This window comes from Saccopteryx leptura, chromosome X, assembly GCF_036850995.1.
Source record: "Saccopteryx leptura isolate mSacLep1 chromosome X, mSacLep1_pri_phased_curated, whole genome shotgun sequence".
NCBI lineage: Eukaryota > Metazoa > Chordata > Mammalia > Chiroptera > Emballonuridae > Saccopteryx > Saccopteryx leptura.
In genome coordinates this window covers 52,257,501-52,279,159 of record NC_089516.1, presented here as the reverse complement: position 1 = coordinate 52,279,159, position 21,659 = coordinate 52,257,501, and the positions used below count along the sequence as shown (strand labels likewise).

Genomic DNA, 21,659 nt, shown 5'->3' with positions numbered 1-21,659 from the left:
ATATTTTTGGGAAATATGGGATAGCCAAAAGGGAAACCAAACAAAAGTGATTAGCTGAGGAATCCCTTTAATTAGCGAGAAAAATGAGTGAAAAATAGTTATAAATATCTATGAGCTTAATGGCTTTTGTCTCTTTTGGCTAGATTCAAGTATTTTGGGAGGAACTGGCACAATGCCGAAAGGTTATTTTTTGTCACATGAAACAAAACTTAGACATAAAATGATCTCTTTTGCACTAGATTTCTGATAGATTGTCAAAGGACTGACAAAGGTAAAACCATCAACATTATTTAAAAAATAGTTTGCCTGACCACGTGGTGGTGCAGTGGAGAGAGCATTGACCCGGGATGCTGAGGACCCAGGTTTGAAACTTGGAGGTCACTGGCTTGAGCGTGGGCTTACTGGCCTGAGTGTGCGGTCACTGGCTTGAGTGTGGGATCATAGACATGATCCCACGGTCACTGGCTTGAAGCCAAAGGTCGCTGACTTGAAGCCCAAGGTTGCTGGCTTGAGTAAGGAGTCACTGGCTCAGCTGGAGCTCCCCGGTCAAGGCACATATGAGAAGTAATCAATTCACAACTAAAAGTGCCTCAACTACAAGTTGATGCTTCTCATCTCTCTCTCTTTCTGTCTGTCTCTGTCTCTCTCTCTCTCTCAAAGGAAAAAAATAATTCAAATAAGCAAATTGTAACAATAGCAGAAACAGATTTTATCAAGATATATAGTAATCTGTGACTACTTTTCTCAGTTAAAACTAGTGTCTAAACTCAGCAGGGGTCCCCAAACTTTTTACAAAGAGGGCCAGTTCACTGTCCCTCAGACCATTGGAGGGCCGCCACATACAGTGCTCCTCTCACTGACCACCAATACAAGAGGTGGCCCTTCCGGAAGTGCGGCGGGGGGGGGGGCCGGATAAATGGCCTCAGGGGGCTGCATGCGGCCCACGGGCCGTAGTTTGGGAACACGTGGTCTAAAGTGTCTGACTTTAACCTGCTTTCAAAGCTCAAACTTCCTAAGAGACATACATTTAAAGACCTGGCAAGGTAAATAAGAAGCATCTGACTATCGTTTTCTCCTAACAGCATAACACATTTTATCTTCAAATACCTGGAGTGACACTGAATCAGGACATTTGAGTTTTTGGCTGTGGTGGAATGGAACAGGGGTGGTGAAGAGCATGCAGAGGGGCAAGAAGAGGGACGTTAAAAAATAGAATTCTAACAGGATTGAAATAGCATATAGGAGTGGAGGGTTCTGCTAAGACACCACAATATGACAGGGACCAGAGGCCAGTCATTGAACAACTGTCTAGACCAGTTGTAGGCAACCATGGCTCGTGAGCCACATGCGGCTCTTTGGCCCCTTGAGTGTGGCTCTTCCACAAAATACCATGTGTGGGCGCTACCTCGGTAAGGAATGTACCTACCTATATAGTTTCAGTTAAAAAAAATTGGCTCTCAAAAGAAATTTCAATCTTTGTACTGTTGATATTTGGCTCTGTTGACTAATGAGTTTGCCGACCACTGGTCTAGACCCTTTTCCGCTACATAAAACAAATCTGGCTGGATAAGTAGGAGCTCACTAGATGTTGAGGATTTAGAATTCTTGGATGACTAACTCAAATTTGTTTGGCTAGTAGAGGAAGAAATAGATTTAAAAGGTTTTATACTTTAAAACAATAATATAAAGTTGAAAAATGGATGGGCAGGGTTTTGTTTTTATTACAAACAAAACAACAAAAACATACCATTCCTGAAGCTCAGGAGAAGGAATGAGACCTGCAGTTCCATTTTTGGAGTTTTCCAGTTTACCCTGCCACCAATTGTGATCATCCTTACTAATAATCTGGATAATGTCGCCAACTCTGAATCGAATGCCAGCTTCCTTGCAGGGGATGAGGTCATCCTTGGCTGGATCATATTCAAATTGTGCTCTTACATAGATCTATAAAACAGGAGTTTGTAAGAAAAGATGCCATGGTGATGTCAAAGAAAACAGTGCTAACCTACTAACCACATACCAACACTTACAAACAGGACATGAGATGGTGAAAACAAAAATGATGCATGGAAATACAACACAAAAACCTGCTACCACTAGAAACAATGTACCACTTTTGATGTGTACAGGTTTAAATCTCTGCTGTTTTTTTTTTTTTATCTGGAGGGAGCATTTAAGATACTTGTTTACTAAAACTAACTTAATTTTGGCTTTTACTATGACAGAATAGTCCCATAATTATAGAGATGTATGCTTACCATTTAAAAATATGGCTAGGGTTAGCTGATGTTATGGATAAGCTGTCATGACCATGTGGCAATTTAAGCTATAAGCACAAGCATTCAGCGTGGGTTTTAATCCTAAAGCAGCACATGGTATGAAACTAGCAAGAATGCTGTGTTTGGTATCTTGTAAAATGCCTACATGACAACTGGCAGTATGTCTACATATCGCTGATAACCTTAAATGTATTCAAACATTTAAAAATAGTTTTATTTTTAAAAAAGCATTTAGGCCTTATATTTGTATTTTACTCTTTTTAGAGAAGAAAAATGAATGTGACTCGTAGCTTTGCCAACGTAACGCTTGAAATCAGCATAGAGTTCAAGGCTTTAAGTTTTATGATATGTCAATGCAATTAGTAAATACTATAAAAGGAAACAGACTGGCAAACAAGGGGTTATCATATGGCAGCATTTTATGAATTACTGGATTTCTAAGTGCTTTACAATAAGGTGCAAGGTATATAATGCCAAATCACTTATTCAGTCATAATACTAAACTGTGGTGAATTCTATCAGGTGCTAACTTATGCAAATCTTAACTCTAAATCTGATTATTTTTTAATACCACATTTCAAGAAAAAGTCCATAAAAATTCCATTTCTTAAAATTAAAATTGAATATTAATGTTTAAGTCACTGTAAAACCAACCTGAAGGCTTTGGAACTATGGTACAATTATTTTGTTTTTCTTTTCAGAAATTCAGCCTACAAAATGACCAGGTTTCTGCATTTGCACCTCAAACTCGTACTGTGAAGGAGCTAGCACACTGAATGGTACCTGCCAGTGCGTGGCAGCTCTTAACTTTTCATGTGTGAACTAACAGAGGCTTATGGGGACGTAAAGCTGGGTTATTTATGTTATTTTTCATTGTAAATGGCTTTTAGAAATATACATACAATGCAAATTAAGAAAAAGCCTTCAAATTTCAGAAAATTATTGCTTAAAAATGTTTAACAGCATGTAATTTTAGTTATTCTTAGAATTCTAAGAATTTTGTAACCTTAAAAATTTTTTTCCACCCCATAAGACCCTCAAAAGGCTGAATTCTTAATCATCAACATAATTATCAGGTTGAAATTACAATAACCATCATAGCTACAAAGATGTGAGGGAAAAATCTTTATAGAGAATTAGTCATGTTTAATGTGTTAAAATGAAATGATACAAGCTCTCAATGCTAAAATGTTATGGTCCAAAATGCAGACATTATGGAATGGAAAGGGTTATTAATAAAGGACTGGCTATTAGCAGTTCAGTTCAGAGAAGTGTCTATAGAGGATATCTATTCACCTGTCGTCCTTTTGGTTGGGTAGTTGATGGCAAGTCCTGTAGAATAAAGCCAACCCAGGAGAAAAATTTTCATTTACTTTTCAAGAGTACAAAGTAATTTGTGTGTTGTTACAATATGGTTAAAAAATGAGCTAGATTTAACTTGTAAAGAGATAATATACATTATTCCTTTTCTCAGAAATGTTGAGTTATCAAAAAAAAAATAAAAAAATCAAACCCAGGCCATTTAGCAGCAAGCTGAAGAAAGCAGGTAAGTTTAAGCAGAGAGAAAATGTGTTTTTAAGAAACAACTCAGCATCTTCAACACAAAAGCCACTGCGAGTGAAAGAGCCCTATTAAAACTAAAAACCAAAACCCAAACCAAAAAGAGCTGTTGCCCTTTTAACTTAGTTACTGTAACCGTTTAGATTTTGAAAAATTTGATGGCTATATGGATTTTCACCATCTTAAAAGTATTAAATGTTAACTATTATAAATGAATTGCTTTATAGTCTATTTTGAAGTTGAAAATAAAAGTCATAGGAAAATTTCTCCCATAATTTCACTTACTGATATCATTTACTTGAGATGATTTCTAAATTATTTAAAATTTTACCTGATAAAAAAAGTTGATATATTTTTAAAGGGCAATTAATAGTCAGAAAAAAGTGATACTGCTGCATTATTAGAACTCTCACTAATTTTAACAGCAATACCAGCAACTTAAGAGAAGATTTTGTTATCCCAAAATATTGCATACTTGCACTTAGAAGTGCTTCCACTTGCTTAAATAAACTAAAAACAGTTCTTTTTATATTTCAAAATGGGCAGTTCTAAAAACTATAAAATTCCAAGTTCAGGTCAAAATATAAAGTACTTTGTGTTAAAGATGTGGTAACAGCGTGGCTTAAGTGCAGTTTGAAGCCAGTTTCCTTTTGCTTTTCATATCCAGGCAAGGCTTATAATTCACAAAATTATGTGCACGTACCACAAAAACAGAGGGCACACCAATTCGTAAACTTAGATAGCGGAAACTAAAACATGTTGCTGATATCCCTCAGAATAGACAACTACAAGCCCAAGATGACCCAAATGCCTACTCTGCAAAATCCATACATTTCTTTATCCTTCTCAGATTAAAAAAAAAAATTTAGAAATTTCAACAAATTTTCATTTACATCCTTTGTATAAGTTTGAGCAAATTCATAAATACTAGTGGGGTGACAAATATTTTGAGAATGACCAAGGTAGTCTTGAAGTACATTTTTTCAGATTTAACTAATGGAAGGGCTTTTGTTGAGAAGAAAATGTTGAAAATGGTTTTCCAGGAGTAAACTGCATTGTAGCTGTAGTAGTCTTGTATATTGGCAGAAGACAATATTTCCACTGAACATACGTAACTAGAACACTCATGGCAGGTGGCACCAACAAAATTGTCACACTTTGCCGTGTGAAGCTAGAGTTCTTACCGAAACAGAATTGTTAGTGCTGCTATGACCATTAGCTGGGGACTGTCTGGAAGTGGAGGGGGAATCTCTCTGAAATAAGACACAAGGTTCATTAACACAGAACACCAGCACAGAAACAGAGATATTCACATCAACAGTTACAACCACAGTCTGACAACCATTTCCTTTGAGGTTTTAGCTGCAAAGGTGCCATACTGACTTGCATGATTTCACAGAAGAAAAAAACTTTGCAGTTTAAAGAATCACATACTGTAAGTGACGGTCTTGTCATTCATTAACCATTTCTATCCTGTCTCCAACATTCTCTAACCTTTGCTTTCTTTAAATCAGACCCAGAAGAGACTTGATAATAAAATCTTAACTAGTACTGTAAAATGACAAATATTGCTATAAAATTATTGTGCTGAAGATCTCAACTGCCTAGTTTTTACTAAAAATTAGGTTTAAAAAGTATTTAGTAATTTTTAGGTACTTCAATGTCAAAAATTACTGAATGACTCCATTATAAATGAAACTAACCTTAAAAAAAAAAAAAAGAATTCTCGGCCCTGGCCAGTTGCTCGGTGGAGAGAGCGTCAGCCCAGCATATGGACATCCCAGGTTTGAGTTCTGGTCAAGGCACACAGGAGAAGCGACCATCTGCTTCTCCCCTTCTTTTGTCCCCTTCTCTCTCTCTTCCCCTCCCACAGCCAGTGGCTTGACTGAGTCAAGTATTGCCCTGGGCACTGAGGATAGCTCAGCTGGTTGGAGCATATCAGCCTCAGGTGTTAAAAATAGCTTGGTACTTGAGCATTGGCCCCAGATGGGGTTGTGGGTGGATCCCATTTGGGGCACATGCAGGAGTCTGCTTCATTATCTCTCCTCCTCTTACCTTAAAAAAAAGGCTTCTCATGTTATAATCACCTTAGGATCTTTCTAGGACAAATATTATAATAGGCGTAAAAAACATATATACACTAGAGAAGAAACCTTTATTCTTTAGATCATTTTAGGAGATTGATTAAAACCATAATCTTGAGTCTTTGAAAGTATCACACTTCTGGCAAAGATTCTAGGAGCCACAGCCCTCGATCCTCAACTGTACTTTCTATACTATTAGACACAAACTCCTTCCAGATTCCATTCCCTTATTGTCCAAATCAATTTTAATGATAAGACCAAGGAGAGGAAGAAAGTAAATATTAAAAAATTTTTGGTTTAGTAGAGTTCTTTGAAACCTTTGAAATGTGCATGCCTGCTCAAAAGATATGTCTATCCCCCTAAGAAAATTTAAAGAAAATTTCTGGAACTCTAAATTTAGCCTTTTAAATAATGGGATTCCTTAGATGAGCCTTCTTAAATGTTAGTGAGTGGTTTGGTTTCCAGGTCCCATCCCCAGAGACTCCAGTCAGCAGGGCCAGGGTGAGGGGCTCCGGTCTCTCCTTTACCAAGGGCCAGTGGGGTGCTGATGCAGGTGGCCAGAGAGCCTTCCTTTAGGAAATATTGTCCCAGCTGGACAAAGTCCAAGCACAGGCTTGAATTCTGCCAGAGCTCAGGAGGTCAAATACCGTAGGTTGGGAGTAGGACTGGGAAGGGAAAGCATTTTTTTCTTTTTTTTACTATTCAGAGGTAAAGAAGGTTTGGGGGGGATCTTTTTACTCAAGAGCATAGAATTTACATGTAATACTGGTCCCAACCCAAAACTAGTTGAACCACTTAAAAAACACATGAGAAACTTATATTATATTAATAACTAATAGTACCTCTGGGTTAGTTAGCCAAAAAAGACCAAAATGAATCGTGTTTACTAAATTTCTTCAATGATGAGAAATGGTATGAAGAATATTAAATGGTTTTAGAATATTAAAAAACCTTACATAAAATGTATGTGTGACATTCTCTCTTTTCCAGGAAGGTTTGTGTTCTAGGCAACACATTTCAAAACTACAAATCCTGGAGCAGAAAGAGTTCTGCATTTTCTTTTAAAACAGTATTAACTGAAGTTCCAGAAAAAGCCACCAAGAGGAGCTCAAGACCTGATATAAACAGGAAGCCCAACTGTCATGACTCTTTAAAAATAAACTTGACAAAGTTACAAATACTTATACATATTTTCAGTAGGTTTAGAAAAACACAGGAAACAACTGATTTTTCTTGTGAAATTTACAACATTGCTAGAGAATAAAAGAAACATTATAATTTCTCCGTCAACTTCTCCTAAGTTTGAATTCAATTTTCTAGATGAGTTCCAGTAAGTTACCTGGCAGTCTTAAAAATTAAGTGTATCAGATGTGTACTTCCTAGCGATGTACACATACTTGGAATATGCACATGAAAGAATAGGCTTCAAAAAATAATACTCCAGCTGACTGTGCAATCACTGAAGGATGATAACATTATGCCAGTTTGAATTTTCAAATATAAAAATAATAGGTTTTTGAATTTCATTTAATAGAGAACATAAATCTGTATAATATAGGTTGAAAAAGGGACAATGTATAGGATAAGTCTATTATAAGAAAGAAACTTTGGGGTTGTATTACTCTAGAAAACCTGTTTATGAATCACATAACATTCCAAGTTCAAACAGTTTCACAAAAGGTTATGAAAGCCTACATTCCTCTAATAATGTCACGGACTTAACATTTATCTAGAGACCTGTCATAATTATTTGAATGACTTTATCTTGACAGAACTAGAATGCTTCTCAGATTCTTGGAAAGAAGAACTATCTACATGATTTCTTAACAAGGGAAGTGAATGTACTTCCTGGAAATATTATTGTAATTATGCTCTTTAATTTTTTTCCTCAGAGACTCTACTTGTTCTTCATTAAGGCTTATATCATTATTTGTAGTTTCTCTGTATTTTGCTTCGATTCTGGCCTGCAGAAAGTTAAAGTGCTGAGGACGTCCCCATGGAAGTAGGACTGAGTAGGTGGATGGGACCTACTCTGTTCCGTTATCTTTGTTGTAAAATTGGTGTGCAGTGATCAACAGCACAGGCAGAAACAATTTCCCAGAAAGCCAAAAACATTCAGCCATGAGCAGACAGTTAGTTAAGAACCCAGAGGAGACAGGGTGTTTCGTTAAAGCCATTACCTCACAGGATGATGACTGAGTGCGGTAACTTGGCACGATCTTGAAGGTGATACTGCCCCGCATTTCCCGCTGGAGGAAGAAAAGACAGCTTCTTTAGCAAACAAATGTTGCACACACACTAAAAGAAGTCACGTGTGAGGGCAATTAATGTAAGGCAGCTGAGAGCACCCGGGTCTAAAATGAAACTGAGTTATCGAGCAGGGAAACTCACAGTACAGTCAGGTTGTTCCTGTGAGAAGCTCTGCAAAGTCAAGGCTGACTGCTTTGCTCAGACAGTGGTGGTATAACAGATCTCTGACAGTTACCTTTTTATAAACATGAATACAAAAAGCTCTAAGTGACATGTCTTTCAAAAACGAATAGAAACTGAACTGGACAATAAAACAAGTAATTACATAAAATTATATTTGGTAGGCTACATTATGATGATACTTTATAAAATTTACTTTTGATTTCATAATTTGACCTGGTTTTTTACTATAGTGAGTCTATGTGTTTATTTTACAGTTGATAGATATTCATAATGCAAGAGGCTGCTATGGTTGTGGTGGGAAGAAGGTCGGACACCAGAAGTCCAAAATGCTTCCCTCTGCTTGTCAGGGCTTGTCATTCTGCCCACACCTTTTTAAATTCCAGAGCCTAATCTGAACATAGATTTTGGATATGTGTGGTTAGAAATGGCTTGGTCTACTATAACTTTCCTCTCTTCTGTAGAGAAATCCAATACAGCTGGCTCTGACTCAGCTAAACAGGAAAGAGGTTTGTGGTATTGCTAATGTCAGCAGATGTGAATTCAGTGAGAAACTAGCTCATAGGTATGCACAGCTGGAAAGGTTTTCTTTAAACAGCTGCTGAGAAAGGATGAAAGGAGAGTGTTAAAGCCCACACTGCTAAAGATGGGCAAAATGTTTCCAAACTCTGTTTCAAACATTGCCCTAGTTTAGTTGTCAGTTATTATTAATGTTGTGTAAGTTCAGGTTCACACATATGATGGTACCAGAGACACTCTGATTGCAAAAGCATACCCCTTATTTGTACATTGAAAAGATAGCCAACAAACTGAAAGTCAGCCTTAGACAAAGAAAAACAAACTTTCATCTACTTACAAGCATTTTCTGCAGCTGTTCCACTGTTTGGTTAGCCACACTGATGCCATTGATTTCTCGAATTTCATCACCAACATGAAGTGTACCTAAGGAATTACACAAAATTATAAAGTTGAGATGATGTACGTTTAGAATAATAAAATCTAAAGGCAGCGATGTAAATAATTTGAAAAAATAAGCTAAATATTGAAGGCCAATATTTCAGAAACAGGTACAAGTTTGGCTGATGTAGTAAACTCTAGAACAGATACACCTACTATGGAAGAGGCAGTTTTGAGAGATGGCTGTGGAAATCTGTTAATTTTTCTGAGAGAGGCAGAGTATATAGTGGTTTAAAAGTACAGCTTCTAGATCCAGCCTGTCTGGGTTCAAATCCCAGCTTCATCACTTACTAGCTTTAAGATCTTGGGTAAGTTACTAAAATTTTCCATGTCTCAGTTTTTACATTTATAAAGTGGAGATGAAAATAGTACCTATCTTATAGGACTGTTGTGAGGAATAAATGAGTTTAATACATGTAGAGGGTTCAGAATGGCTCTTGGCACATAGTAAGTACAATTTACGTACTTCTTGTTATTATTATCATCATTATCATCTACCAAATATTATATAAAGGCTCTTGTTTCCAAAGACTTGTGATATGATAATACCTATGTATCGTTCAACTTATATTAGACATACTGCAATCTTTTTATAATAATTTTTGAGGCATTTCAGCATCCTGTAATACTTTAGCTACAAGAAGTGGTTAAGAACCAATGCATAAATAGGATGTTATATAAAATTTTGCCTCCTTATTTATAAATTGTGCATATGTTCACATACTGACCTGATGTTACAAAAAGCTCAGAGTATCATTTAGAGGCCCATTCTAAAATACATATAAATAAAATCAGATGCTTGGAATTTGCTTCAAAATAATGCAGGGGAATGAACAGTTAGGCAAGTACAAATAAAACTAGTGTGGCCTAGCAGGAATATGGGTATATGGGCAATCAATGCACTTGATCTCTTCACTTTTTGTTACTTGAACTCATTGTACTGTTCTCTCTACTCATGTTTGAATTTAACATAATACCCTCCTCCCCAAATTTGGGGACTGTGGCTTCAAATGTGGATGATTGGTCACTCAAAGAATTTCTCAAAACTATATTTTGCCTAGGACACACCTCTAGCAGTGTTACTAGTCTCATTAATAGAGTAAAAATCCCTGAGAACACTTCCTACCTCCATTCTCGTCCTCCCTTTCACATGAAAGAACCCTGTGAACTTGATCCAAAGTGGTGGAAAACTAAGGGTGGAAGGTTGAATGCCATAGCAGCAATGCCTGCTAGCTGGATTCTGAGCACTGGGATAAGAGAAAGTTAGAGAAGCTGAGCCTGGGATTCCATAACAAGCAAGACTCAGATCAGTGGCACTCTATGGCAACTGGTACAACAGGGAACAAACCCTCTCTGGAGGAGAGCATACCCAGTTTAGGTCCATATGACTGTCATGGATTAGACAAGAAATGAGCTCAAAAATCACATATCACCAAACATACAATAAGACAAACTACTATATGAGTCATAAGAAACAGGAAAGACAGATTTAAATGCTCAAGGAGGATAGATACCAGAACGGTCCAATGCAGAATATAAAAATACTCATTTATTACATATTAGAAAAAAAGTAAAGGACCCAGCTGCAAGGATGAGCATGCAACAAGAGATTATCAGGTGTGAACAGACAGAGCTGAAAATAAAAATAAAAACAAATGTCTAGCACTTCTAGAAAAGAAAAAAAAGAAAAATGGATGAGTTGAGCAGAAGTTCAGATATGCCTGAAGACAATTTTAGTGAACTGAAAGATATAACCAAATACATTTTCTAGACTGCAGGTCAAAGAAATAACAAAAAAGGGAAAATAAGAAACAAGAAATAAAATATAGGAAAAAGATATTAAGAGACATGGAAGGAATGTTTAACATATATTTACCTGGAGTTTAGAAGGAGTGAACAGAGAGAATAAAGAAGAGGCAGTATTTGAAGAAATAATGGCTGTAAATTTTCTTGAACAGATGAAAACATGATTATACAGATCCAGGAAGAATAATGTGTCCCAAACAGGACAAATAAAATACTGGGAGGTAGTGAAACTATAGAACATCAAAGACAAAGCTCTTAAACATCCAGAGAGAAAGGTGATATCAACTACAAAGCAAGAGCAATTGTAGTGATACCACATTTCTCAAAATCAAACAATGGATGTCAAAAACCAACAGGATGTTTATCAGCAAACTAAATTTCTGCTCTCATAAAAACTAATTTTCAATACTGAGACTGAAGTAAAATATTTACAGATATACAGTACCTAAGAATTTATCAAGAGACTAGCACTAAAGAAACTTCTGAGGATGCTTTAGGAAAAAGGAAAATGCTCCCAAAAGGATTGTTTAAGATGCGAGAAGGAATAGTGAACAAATACAGTCATAAGCATTTATATAAATCCAATCAAAATGGTGGTATATTTTAATAGTAATTTCCAATTTGTGGATAACAGGACAGAACTGAGAAAGATTGTGATCAAATTCAGTGTTTCAATGTCTTTGTATTCTTTGGGAGTAGGAGTAGGATACTGTTTCTTTTCATTTATTTAATTTATTTTTAAAGACTTTATTCATTTTAGAGAGGAGAGAGAGAGAGAAAGATATAGATAGATAGCTATATAATGAGAGAGAAGGGGGGGGGAAGAGCAGGAAGCATCAACTTGTGCCTTGACCAGCCAGGGTTTCAAACTGGTGACCTCAGCATTCCAGGTCGATGCTTTATCCACTGTGCCACTACAGGTCAAGAAAGACATTGTTTCTTTATAATATAAGTTAAGTTAAATATGTATGATAAAATTTCAAGGTAACCACCTAAATATAGAAACACTGTGCTAAAATTCTAAACAACAAGGGGGAAAAAATGAAACAAAAAATGAACAAGGAAATCAATTTAAAAAATGGAATAAACATAAATAAAAAGGTAAGATAACACATATCACAATCAATATTAATGAACTAACCTTGCTCATTAAAAGACAGTGATCATCAGAGTGCATTAAAAAGTGAAAAACCTAGTTTTGGAAATGTCTGGAAGAGACATACAAACACAGAATGGTTGGAACTAGAAGAATAAAAGAAAACATGCTACCAACAACTAAAATAAAGCTGGAGTAACTATATTAATATTATATAAAATAAATTTAAGGTGAAAGTATTATTAAGGATAATGATTACCAGGTACTTCTATTCAACTAATAAATACATAAAGAGATCTATAGGTAGAAATAAAAAAACCTCTATGATAATGAGATATTTTAACAATTATTGATAGGTCAAACAGACAAAAAAAAAATCAGTCAAGATATAGAAGATTTGAACAAAGAAAATTAACCCAAGCCAATCATCACAGAGACCTCTGCCTACAATTTAAGAATAAACATTCTTTTTAAGTACTTGTGGACCATTTCCAAAAATGATTAAAATGCTACCAATATGTACCCCTTATTCCCTTCATGTTTTCCACCAAGCCCCCAACCCCTTCCCGTCTGGCAACTATCAGTCAGATCTGACCATTGCATTTTTATATTGTTATTTATCAAACTTTAGTTTTCTAATTTCTAAATAGTATGTCTCAACAAACCTCAAAGAAATGGTGTCATATAGACCACATTCTCCGACCACAATGCAATTAAGTTAGAAGTTAAAGAAAGATATATAGAAAATCCTCTTAAATGTATGTAAAAAACACTCTAAATAACTTATAGGTCAATGAAAAATATCACAATAGAAATTTAAAAACACTTAGAACTTAATTACAATAAAAATGCCTAATATCAAAAGTGGTGGGATACAGATAAAAAAGTACTGAGCGGTAGAATTTAGTCTTAAATGCATATACTAGAAGTGAAGAAAGACTGGAATAAATGAACTAGGTGTCTAATTTAAAAAGTTAGATAAAACCAATAGAAAGAAGAAAGAAGATAATAAAAATTAGGCCATAAACAATAAAAATAAACATACAATAGAACACGAAGTGGGTTTTTGAACAAACCTCTGGCAAAGCTGATGAAGAGAAAAAGGACAAGGCACAAATAATCAATACTAGGAATGAACAAGGGGACAATTACAGAGATGGTGGAGAATAAAAAGATAAGAGAACACTATAAAGAAATTTACTGAAAAAAAAAGAAATTTACTGAAATAATTTTTAAAAATTTAAGATTTTTGAGGAAAATGTAATTTACCAAAACTCACTCAAGATATAGAAAGCTTGAACAGCCTTATAAATGTTAAAGAAACTGGAGCAGTTGTTAAACATTTTTTTTTCTTAAAACAAAAACCAAACACTAGGCCCAAATAGTTTTATAGATAGGTTCTACTAAATCCTCTTAATGTATGTAAAAAACACTCTAAATAATTTATAGGTCAATGAAAAATATCACAATAGAAATTTAAAAACACTTAGAACTGAATTACAAGGTGTGAATCATTCCAATATTATACAAAATCTTTCACAGAATTCATGAAGAGAAATAGCTCCCTAAGTCATTCTATGAAGCCAATGTCAGTCTGACACTAAAACAAGACTGAGAAACACAAGGAAGGAAAATTAACTACAGGCCAGTCTCAATCATAACACAAATATAAAATCTTAAAACAAAACATTAGCACACAGAATTGAGCAGTACATATAAAAGATAAATAGAAATGATTAAGTTGGGTTTATTTGAGAAATGCAAGGGAGGTTTATCATGATGAAATCTTTAAAAGTTTTTCACTAGAATAGATATAAGAAAAAAAATCAAATGATCATCTTAACTGATACAGAAACAGCATTTGATAAAATTCAAAGCCCAATCATAATTTAAATGCTCAGCAACTAAGAATATAAAGGAACTTCTTCAGCTTTATTAAAAGCTACCTACTAAAATATCTACAGTAAACGTCAAGTCTTTGTGGGGAAACATTGGAAAGCTACTTTTTAAAAACAAGAATAGGACAAGGTTATCCACTAGACCACTTCTGTTAGCTATGGCAGGCCCTGGCCAGTACAGTCTTATAAGAAAAAAAAATTAAAGATATAATAATATTGTGACATTACTGAATTCACAAGCAAATTATTAAAAATAATAAACAAAAAATTCATACTGGAATCTAAAACCAAATGTCTTCATGTGTGAGTGCTGTCCACCTTCTAAGCCTATAAGATTCCCCTAAAGGCAGCAGTAATGCCAGACCCCACCTGTATACACAGCGTTCATCTCTAAAAAGGACAGAAAGGCACTAAAATGCTTATGGTGTTACTTTGTGTTCTCTGGGTTATTGAAAGGCGTTAGGTACAAAGAAAACCTGATATCAAAGAAAGAAATTCTAAATTTTGGACAGGAAAATGATTTCTGGATTAGACTCTAAGTACTAGTTAATATAACTAGGAAGGAGGGAGAGGGAAAGGGAGAGGGAGAGGGAGAGGGGGAGGGGGAGGGGCACAAAGAAAACTAGATAGAAGGTGACAGAGGACAATCTGACTTTGGGTGATGGGTATGCAACATAATTGAATGACAAGATAACCTGGACATGTTTTCTTTGATTATATGTACCCTGATTTATTGATGTCACCCCATTAAAAAGAGCCTCATCTGGCTCGCGAGCCATAGGTTCCCGACCTCTGACATAGTGGTTTGACAATCATATACTTCACAAAGTGCTTCCCCAATATTCCAAGTACCCAGTTGACACCATACATAGTTATTGCAATATTATTTAATACATTTCTTGTGCTGTACTTTATATTCTGTGACTATTCTTCCCTTTTTTTGAAATTATTGGGCTGACACTGGTTAACAAAATTATACAGGTTTTAGGTGCACAACTCTACAACATATAATATGTACTCTGTACTGTGTGTTCACTACCCCAAGTCAAGTCTCCATCCATCATTGCTGATCCCCGCTATGCCCTCCTCCACCTCCCCTCTTCCTTCTCACAATCACCACAATGTTCCTGTGACTATTTCATGACTACAAGGTTGCAACTCTTAATCCTTTCACTTTTTCGACCCAGCATCCCCAACTCTTCTCTTTTCTCAAATCTATCAGTGATCTAATCATTGAATTTTTATGTTGTTATTTATCAAACTCTAATTTCCTAATTTATAGTCTATCTCATTACTGAATGATTGAGAGAGCAATTCTTGAACTTTCATTTAACTTTTAAAATCTATAGCTTATATTCCAGAATATCCTGTGTCTTCCATGTATCCTGTGGCCCAATAGGATACTTTACTTTATCTTTCATGGTCTCTAATAATTTGGGATCTAAACAGTGATTTACAGATGTTCCAGCAACTGAACAGTAATGTACCCTCCTTCCATTAGCTATAGGCTGGAGCATGTGCTAATGAGTAAGAACAAATGGGGGCCGACAGCGATTAAAACCAAAATATACTTCAAGTAGATCATTTATACGAACAGATCTTTTATATGGATCATAAAAACACTTCCTCTACTAGGCTGCAGGAAAAAACGTTAAGAAAGGAAAGAATCGTATATGAAACTTACCTTGCCTATGAATCATTCCCCCATGCATAATTCTTGCAACAATACAATGATTTAGCTCATTCATTTTCAAAGTGATTCCCTGTAAAAAGTTAAGTAAAAACAGAATTACTGAGATGGTACTTATTTTTATATATGTGATTTTGCTATAGATAATTTTAATTACAGAAGTTAGGACAACACAAAAGAAAATATGGAAAATGGAAAAGAAAACCATCCATTACTCTACCATGCCATGACAAAATTATTTTTGGTATTGTAATGGCTATAATAATAGTACACATTCATTTTGTATAGTGCCTTTTAATCTAATTATATTTTCTATGTTGCTTTATTTTTCATGCTGTTGATCACTTTTTCAAAAGCTTTGATTCAATATATCTGACATATATGATTTAAAGGGTACAATTTGATAAGATTAATGACAAGTGTAAAAATATCACCACAATCTGGAGAGTGAAAATAGCCATCACTGCCCAAAAGTTTCCTCAGGCCTGCTGGTAATCTCCCAAACCTCCATGCCCTGACTCTCCTATCTCCAAGCAACTACAGATATGCTTTTGCTGGTTATAGATTAGTTATCACTTTTATAAACAAATTCATAAAGTACGTACTCTTTTTTTCTTTAAGATGGAATGGATAAAATTCTCGTTTTATTTAATTATTTGTTTTTAATTGAATTTATTGGGGTGACACTGGTTAACAAACCCATATAGATTTCAAGTGTAAAACTCAACAAAATATCATCTGCACACTACACTGTGTGTCGACTGCTCAAAGTAAAGTTTTTTTGTTTTTTGTCACTCACAATGTGAGATTCAACCATTGTTGCATGTATACATAATTCATTGCCTTTTTTTTTTTTTCTGAAGCTGGAAACTGGGAGGCAGTCAGACACCTGCATGCGCTCAACCGGGATCAACCCGGCACGCCCACCAGGGGGCGATGCTCTGCCCATCTGGGGTGTCGCTCTGTTGCGACCAGAGCCACTCTAGTGCCTGGGGCAGAGGCCAAGGAGCCATCCCCAGCGCCCGGGCCATCTTTTGCTCCAATGGAGCCTCGGGTGCGGGAGGGGAAAAGAGAGACAGAGAGGAAGGAGAGGGGAGGGGTGGAGAAGCAGATGGGCCCCTCTCCTGTGTGCCCTGGCCAGGAATCGAACCCGGGACTTCCGCACGCCAGGCCGACACTCTACCACCAAGCCAACCGGCCAGGGCCTCATTGCTTTTTTAAAAATATTTTATTTATTGATTTTAGACAGAGGAGAGAGAAAGGGGAAGGGGAAAGAGCAGGAAGTATTGACTTGTAGCAGTTGTTTCTCATTTGTGCCTTGACCAGGCAAGCCTGGAATTTTGACCTGATGACCTCAGCATTCCAGGTCGGTGCTTTATCCGTTTTGCCACCACAGGTCAGGCAGTTCATTCCTTTTGTTAGTATTCCATTGTATAGATATACCATTTTGTTTATCCATTCACACACCGAATTATTTCTAGCTTTTGGGTGTTATAAATAAAGTTGTATTCCTAGGTTAGTCTGTACTTGGTTATGATGTCTTATTCTTCCTTTAAGATATATATGTGCTCATTGGATTCCACATATGAGTGAAATCATATGGTATTTGTCTTTTTCCGACTGTCTTATTTCACTTAGCATAATGGTCTCCAGGTTCACCATGCTGTTGCAAAAGGTAAGATTTTTTTTATCATACAGATGATGTGTTTTGGAATTGTGTAGCTTAAACCTCTATAATTTTGTTAACTAGTGTCAACACAATAAATTTAATAAAAAAGATAAAAGATATGGATTTGTTTAGAATTTTTGCATCTATGTTCAAGGTTACTGGTCTGTAGTTTTCTTGTAATGTTTTTATCTGGTTTAGGTATCAGGGTAATGCTAGCTTAATAATAATGATAACAACAAAAAATAAGCTGGGGAAAATTCCTTCCTTTTCAGTGTTTTGGGAAGAGTTTGTGTAGATTTGGTGTTATTTCTTTATTATGTATTTCATAGAATTCACCAGTGAAACAATCCTGGCTTGGAATTTTCTTTGATGCATGATTTTTTCTTTTTACAGAGACAGAGTCAGAGAGAGAGAGAGATAGGGACAGACAAACAGAAATGGAGAGAGATGAGAAACATCAATCATCAGTTTTTCCTTGTGACACCTTAGTTGTTCATTGATTGCTTTCTCATCTGTGCCTTTTCTGGGGGGCTACAGCAGACCAAGTAATCCCTTGCTCGAGCCAGTGACCTTGGGTCCAAGCTGGTGAGCTTTTGCTCAAACCAGATGAGCCCGTACTCAAGCTGGCGACCTCGGGGTCTCGAACCTGGGTCCTTCGCATCCCAGTCCCACGCTCTATCCACCGTGCCACCACTTGGTCAGGCGATGCATGATTTTTAAGTACAAATTCAATTTTTAAATACAATGGTATAGGGTGACTTGGTTTATTTCTTATTTTTTTTTAAGATTTTATTTATTGATTTTAGAGAGAGGATAGAAAGAAAGGCAGGGGGAGGAGTGGGAAGCATCAACTCATAGCAGTTGCTTCTTGTATGTGCCCTGACTGGGCAAGCCTAGGGTTTTGAACCAGTGACCTCAGCATTCTAGGTCAACACTATCCACTGCACCATCACAGGTCAAGCAGTTTATTCCTTAAGTGAGCTTTGGTAGTTTCTGTATTCCAAGGGATTGATCCATTTCATCTAAGTTGTTGAATTTACTGGCATGAAGTTGTTTACCATATTTCCTTATTTTTTTTATATGTACAATTCGTAATAATCTCGCTTCTCTAATGCATGATATTGGGTAATAGTGTCCCCCCTCCATCAGTCTAATCTACTCAAAGAAAAAGTTTGTTTCACTGATTTTTCTCTATTGTTTTCTATTTGATTGATTTCCACTTTGATCTTTATTATTTATTTCTTTTACTCATTTTGAGTTTAAATTTTTGTTCTAGTTTCTTAAGGTAGAAGATGAGGTCACTGATACAAGACATTTCTTTCTTTTTAAAAGGCTTCTTTTTATATTAAAAGTGACATGCTTGTTGTAAAATTTAAATCCATAGAAGTACATTGATTAAAAAATGGAAGTCCCTACTCACCTTTCTCCTCATTACTACAGTAAGACATTTCTTTTTTTCTAATATAGATGTTTAGTGTTACATATTTCTCCCCAAGTACTACTTTAGTAGCATACCACTATTCTGGTACACTGGGTTTTCACTTGAATTCATTTCAAAATACCTTTTAATTTCTTTGATGGATTCTTTAGAATGGTGTCATATAGTTTTCAAGTGCTTGGGAATTTTTCCAGAGATCTTTTTGATCTTCATTTCTAATTTAATTTCAATGTGGTTTGTGAGAATATACTTTGATATAAATATAGCCACTCAATCTACCTTTTGATTAACGTAATCATGATCTATCTTTTCTCAACCTTTTACTTTGAAACTATTTGTTTTTATGTATAAAGCATTTCTTTTTTTTTTTTAATTTTTTTTAAATTTATTTATTCATTTTAGAGAGGAGAGGGAGAGACAGAGAGAGAGAGAGAGAGAGAGACAGAGAGAGAGAGAAGGGGGAGGAGCTGGAAGCATCAACTCCCGTATGTGCCTTGACCAGGCAAGCCCAGGGTTTCGAACCGGCGACCTCAGCATTTCCAGGTCGACACTTTATCCACTGCGCCACCACAGGTCAGGCTATAAAGCATTTCTTATAGGCAATATATAATTGAGTCTTGCTTTTTTCCCTCAATCTGACAATCACTGCTTTTTAATTGGGGGAATTCAGACTATTTACATTTAATATGATTACTGATACAGTTAGGTATAAATATATTTTCTTGCTACTTGATTTTTATTTGTTCCACCTGTTCTATGTTCCCCTTTTCCTCTTTTTCTCTGACTTCTTTTGGGTTAATTTATTTTTATTCTATTTTCTCTCCTTTGTTATCTTAATAACTATAATTGTTTTGTTGTATTAGTGATTCTTTAGGGTTTATAGCATACATATTTAACTTACCACAGTCTACCTTCAAGTGACATTATACCATGTCACAAATATTATAAAAACCTTATAATAGTATACTTCCACTTCCTTCCTTTTGACCTTTGAGCTACTGTTGTTACACATTTTACTTTTACATATGTTATAAGCCCCAAACACATTGCTATTATTTTTAAAGTGCCAATTATCTGTTAAAGAGATTTAAATGATAAAGATGTTCTCTAACATTTGTTTCTTTTTCTTTCTTTTTTTTTTTTGACAGAGACAGAGAGAGAGTCAGAGAGAGGGATAGATAGGGATAGACAGACAGGAAGGGAGAGAGATGAGAAGCATCAATTTTTCATTGTGGCATTTTAGTTGTTCGTTGATTGCTTTCAAATATGTTGCCTTGACCATGGGGCTACAGCAGATCGAGTAACCCCTTGCTCAAGCCAGCGACCTTGGGTCCAAGCTGGTGAGCTTTTTGCTCAAATCAGATGAACCTGCGCTCAACCTGGTGACCTCGGGGTCTCAAACCTGGGTCCTCTGCATCCCAGTCCGCTATTCTATCCACTGCGCCACCGGCTGGTCAGGCCTCTAACATTTCTTGTACTGTAGGTCTACTGAATTCTTTGTTTTGGTATATCTGAAAATGTTTATATTTTACCTTTATTTTTTGAAAGATACCTGTGCTGGATTTAGAATTGTAAATTGAGAGGTTTTTAAAAAACTTTCAATACTTCAAAGATATTGTTCTTCTGAATTGCACTGTTTCTGATAAGGAATCTAATATCATCCTTATCTTTGTTACCCTGTATATAACTAACATTCCTTATTTTATTTTATTTTTTATTTTTATTTTTATTTTCTTATTAAATAATTTTATTTTTTTAATGGGCCGACATCAATAAATCAGGATATGTATATTCAAAGATAACAAGACCAGGTTACATGGCGTTCAATTATGATGAATACCCATCACCCAAAGTCAGATTGTCCTCTGTCACCTTCTATCTAGTTTTCTTTGTGCCCCTCCCCCTCCCCCTTTCCCTCTCCTCCCTCCCCCCATAACCACCACACTCTTATCAATGTCTCTCAGTTTCACTTTTATGTCCCACCTACGTATGGAATAATGCAGTTCCTGGTTTTTTCTGATTTACTTATTTCACTTCGTATCATGTTATCAAGATCCACCATTTTGCTGTAAATGATCCGATGTCATCATTTCTTATGGCTGAGTAGTATTCCATAGTGTATATGTGCCACATCTTCTTTATCCAGTCATCTATTGATGGGCTTTTTGGTTGTTTCCATGTCCTGGCCACTGTGAACAATGCTGCAATGAACATGGGACTGCATGTGTCTTTACGTATCAATGTTTCTGAGTTTGGGGGGTATATAACCTCGTAGAGGGATTGCTGGGTCATAAGGTAGTTCTATTTTCAGTTTTTTGAGGAACCAACATACTTTCTTCCATAATGGTTGTACTACTTTACATTCCCACCAACAGTGGATAAGGGTTCCTTTTTCTCCACAGCCTCTCCAACATTTGCTATTACCTGTCTTGTTAATAATAGCTAATCTAACAGGTGTGAGGTGGTATCTCAATGCAGTTTTGATGTGCATTTCTCTAATAACTAAAGAAGATGAGCATCTTTTCATATATCTGTTGGTCATTTGTATTTCTTCCTGGGAGAAGTGTCTGTTCATGTCCTTTTCCCATTTTTTTTATTGGATTGTTTGTTTGTTTGTTGTTGAGTTTTATGAGTTCTTTGTATATTTTGAATATTAGGCCCTTATCTGAGCTGTTGTTTGAAAATATCATTTCCCATTTAGTTGGCTTTCTGTTTATTTTGTTATCAGTTTCTCTTGCTGAGCAAAATCTTC

At 35.8% G+C, this 21,659-nt stretch overlaps 1 protein-coding gene across 10 annotated transcripts in view; it reads right to left on the bottom strand.

Moving 5' to 3' along the window:
• Window positions 1–21,659, bottom strand: part of CASK (calcium/calmodulin dependent serine protein kinase) — a 516,731-nt gene that overhangs the window by 44,294 nt on the left and 450,778 nt on the right. For 3 of the 10 annotated variants that reach the window (XM_066357577.1, XM_066357576.1, XM_066357578.1), the window contains 6 exons: window positions 15,795–15,873; window positions 9,210–9,295; window positions 8,104–8,172; window positions 5,024–5,092; window positions 3,576–3,611; window positions 1,748–1,944 (listed from right to left, as the gene is read on the bottom strand). In XM_066357577.1, the coding sequence (XP_066213674.1) occupies window positions 1,748–1,944; window positions 3,576–3,611; window positions 5,024–5,092; window positions 8,104–8,172; window positions 9,210–9,295; window positions 15,795–15,873 (536 nt within the window). The remainder of the gene's footprint in view (window positions 1–1,747; window positions 1,945–3,575; window positions 3,612–5,023; window positions 5,093–8,103; window positions 8,173–9,209; window positions 9,296–15,794; window positions 15,874–21,659) is intronic. The other 7 variants (XM_066357582.1, XM_066357581.1, XM_066357583.1 and 4 more) reach the window with 3 other exon arrangements.